The sequence below is a fragment of the Acanthisitta chloris genome, unplaced genomic scaffold (genome assembly GCF_000695815.1).
Source record: "Acanthisitta chloris isolate BGI_N310 unplaced genomic scaffold, ASM69581v1 scaffold21524, whole genome shotgun sequence".
In the NCBI taxonomy this organism is placed as follows: Eukaryota; Metazoa; Chordata; class Aves; order Passeriformes; family Acanthisittidae; genus Acanthisitta; species Acanthisitta chloris.
The window spans coordinates 20,331-21,968 of record NW_008670115.1 but is presented as its reverse complement, the minus strand read 5'-3'; the positions used below and the strand labels follow the sequence as shown (position 1 = coordinate 21,968).

Here is a 1,638-nt window from a genome sequence, read left to right as displayed (position 1 = left end):
AGGAACTCGGCACTGCTGCTGGCTAACACACTAAGTACTGACATTTAGAAATGCTACATAATAGCATTTATTTGCTGTTATCAAGTCTACCTCCAGCAGCAACACAAGTCAAGAATTCAATTTCTTCTAATATTTTAATCTTACATCTTAAAAAAATTACCCGATTTACTTAAACTTTGAATGAAGATAAACACGTACATTGCTCTGCTTCTTCTAAGGAAACACACTAATACTCCAGGAAAGCAACTCTGCAGTATTCACGTCCCATCGAGGGAACGAAGGGTAAGAAAGAACGACCAGAGAAGTTTGGCTTTAAGCTTGGCATGAGACCAAGAAAACTAGCAATGCCATACAGTCACAACAACTGACTGGTCTTTTTCTCTGAACTATGACATTCTATCAAGATAAAGTCGTGGCTTTTGAACCACAGGTGAAAAATTCAGTGTTTGTTAAGCACCCAAAAATGTACATTTTCCTCACTGGCCTGTTCAAATCTAGAAGACATATTCACTGGAATATTCCAATGGCTTAACACAGTCATCAGCAATATTGCACTGCCTTGAAATTCCAAAAGTTGGATAATATTTCTTGATTGGTAGTGTGTATAATGCATTAAGTAGTTAGCTCCTTAACCTTACCTTCAAACATAGCTAACAGTGTATCAGGATCAGTCTTCACATCTTGAACTGTCTGCCATGGTATCAAAAATGGCTCTTTGTGCACAATCCTTGAAGGATTGACATTAGCTGGATCATAGAACTTGACTGGGAGAATGCCAAATTCAATTAGATGTATGTAAGCCAGCCAAGCCAAGCAACGGTCACTTAGAGTAAGGTGTTCTGATATTATCTTTTCATTTGCTGATTTTAAAGCATTCTGTAAAGGTTAAAAGAAATAATTACATTTCAATCATAAAGCCTTTTATATTTAAGAATGAAAAAAGAAAACAGTAAGGGTAAATTTTAATATTCTCAAATCTTTTCCATAGAAAAGACAAGAACTAATTCTTTACATCAATCATGATCATATTCAGTTTATGTGAATGTGTGACTGTATTCAAATCATATGCACAATTTCTAGTAACAGCTTCAGAAAAGCCACAGAGGAGTGGAGAGACACTTTGAAAACATGCATCTCCCAACATGTGTTACATTTTTCTACTTAATTCTTCAATTACTTCCAGTTGCATAAAAGTAACACATCAGCTCTAGAGACAACTCCTTAACAAGCTGGATCCAGCTTACTATATTCTACTAGGTTTTGCACGTTTGAGGTTTCTAGGTTGGTTGGTTTTGAGGGTTCTTTTATTAAGTTCTAGTTACACAGCTACTAAGTTACAGCTATTTAAGTCTACTGAAAGGACCATCATTCTCCAGACATACTGTTTTAAAAAAATGTGTCAAAAACCTTACTGAGACTGAGGATACTGCTTCAGTTTTTTCTACTAGTCATATGCAAAGCTAGAATAGTCCAGTTAAATCAGCAGATCCCAAATAAAATAATTAGAGCATGCAATTAGATAAAGTCTAAACACAAACTGCTCCTAAAACAGAACAGAATCTCATGGCTAGTGATATGCCAACATTTTTCTGGATAAATGCAGTACAGTCAAAGACTGCACTTTCAAGGGAATAAAAG

The 1,638-nt window shown here is 35.5% G+C and overlaps 1 protein-coding gene across 1 annotated transcript in view; it reads right to left on the bottom strand.

Annotated features, from left to right (window-relative positions):
- The window catches only part of ZFC3H1 (zinc finger, C3H1-type containing), a gene marked incomplete at its 5' end in the record, with an annotated part of 31,550 nt that overhangs the window by 10,043 nt on the left and 19,869 nt on the right, over nucleotides 1–1,638 (bottom strand). The window contains one exon of the mRNA XM_009073573.1: nucleotides 639–876. Coding sequence (XP_009071821.1) covers nucleotides 639–876 — 238 coding nt within the window. The remainder of the gene's footprint in view (nucleotides 1–638; nucleotides 877–1,638) is intronic.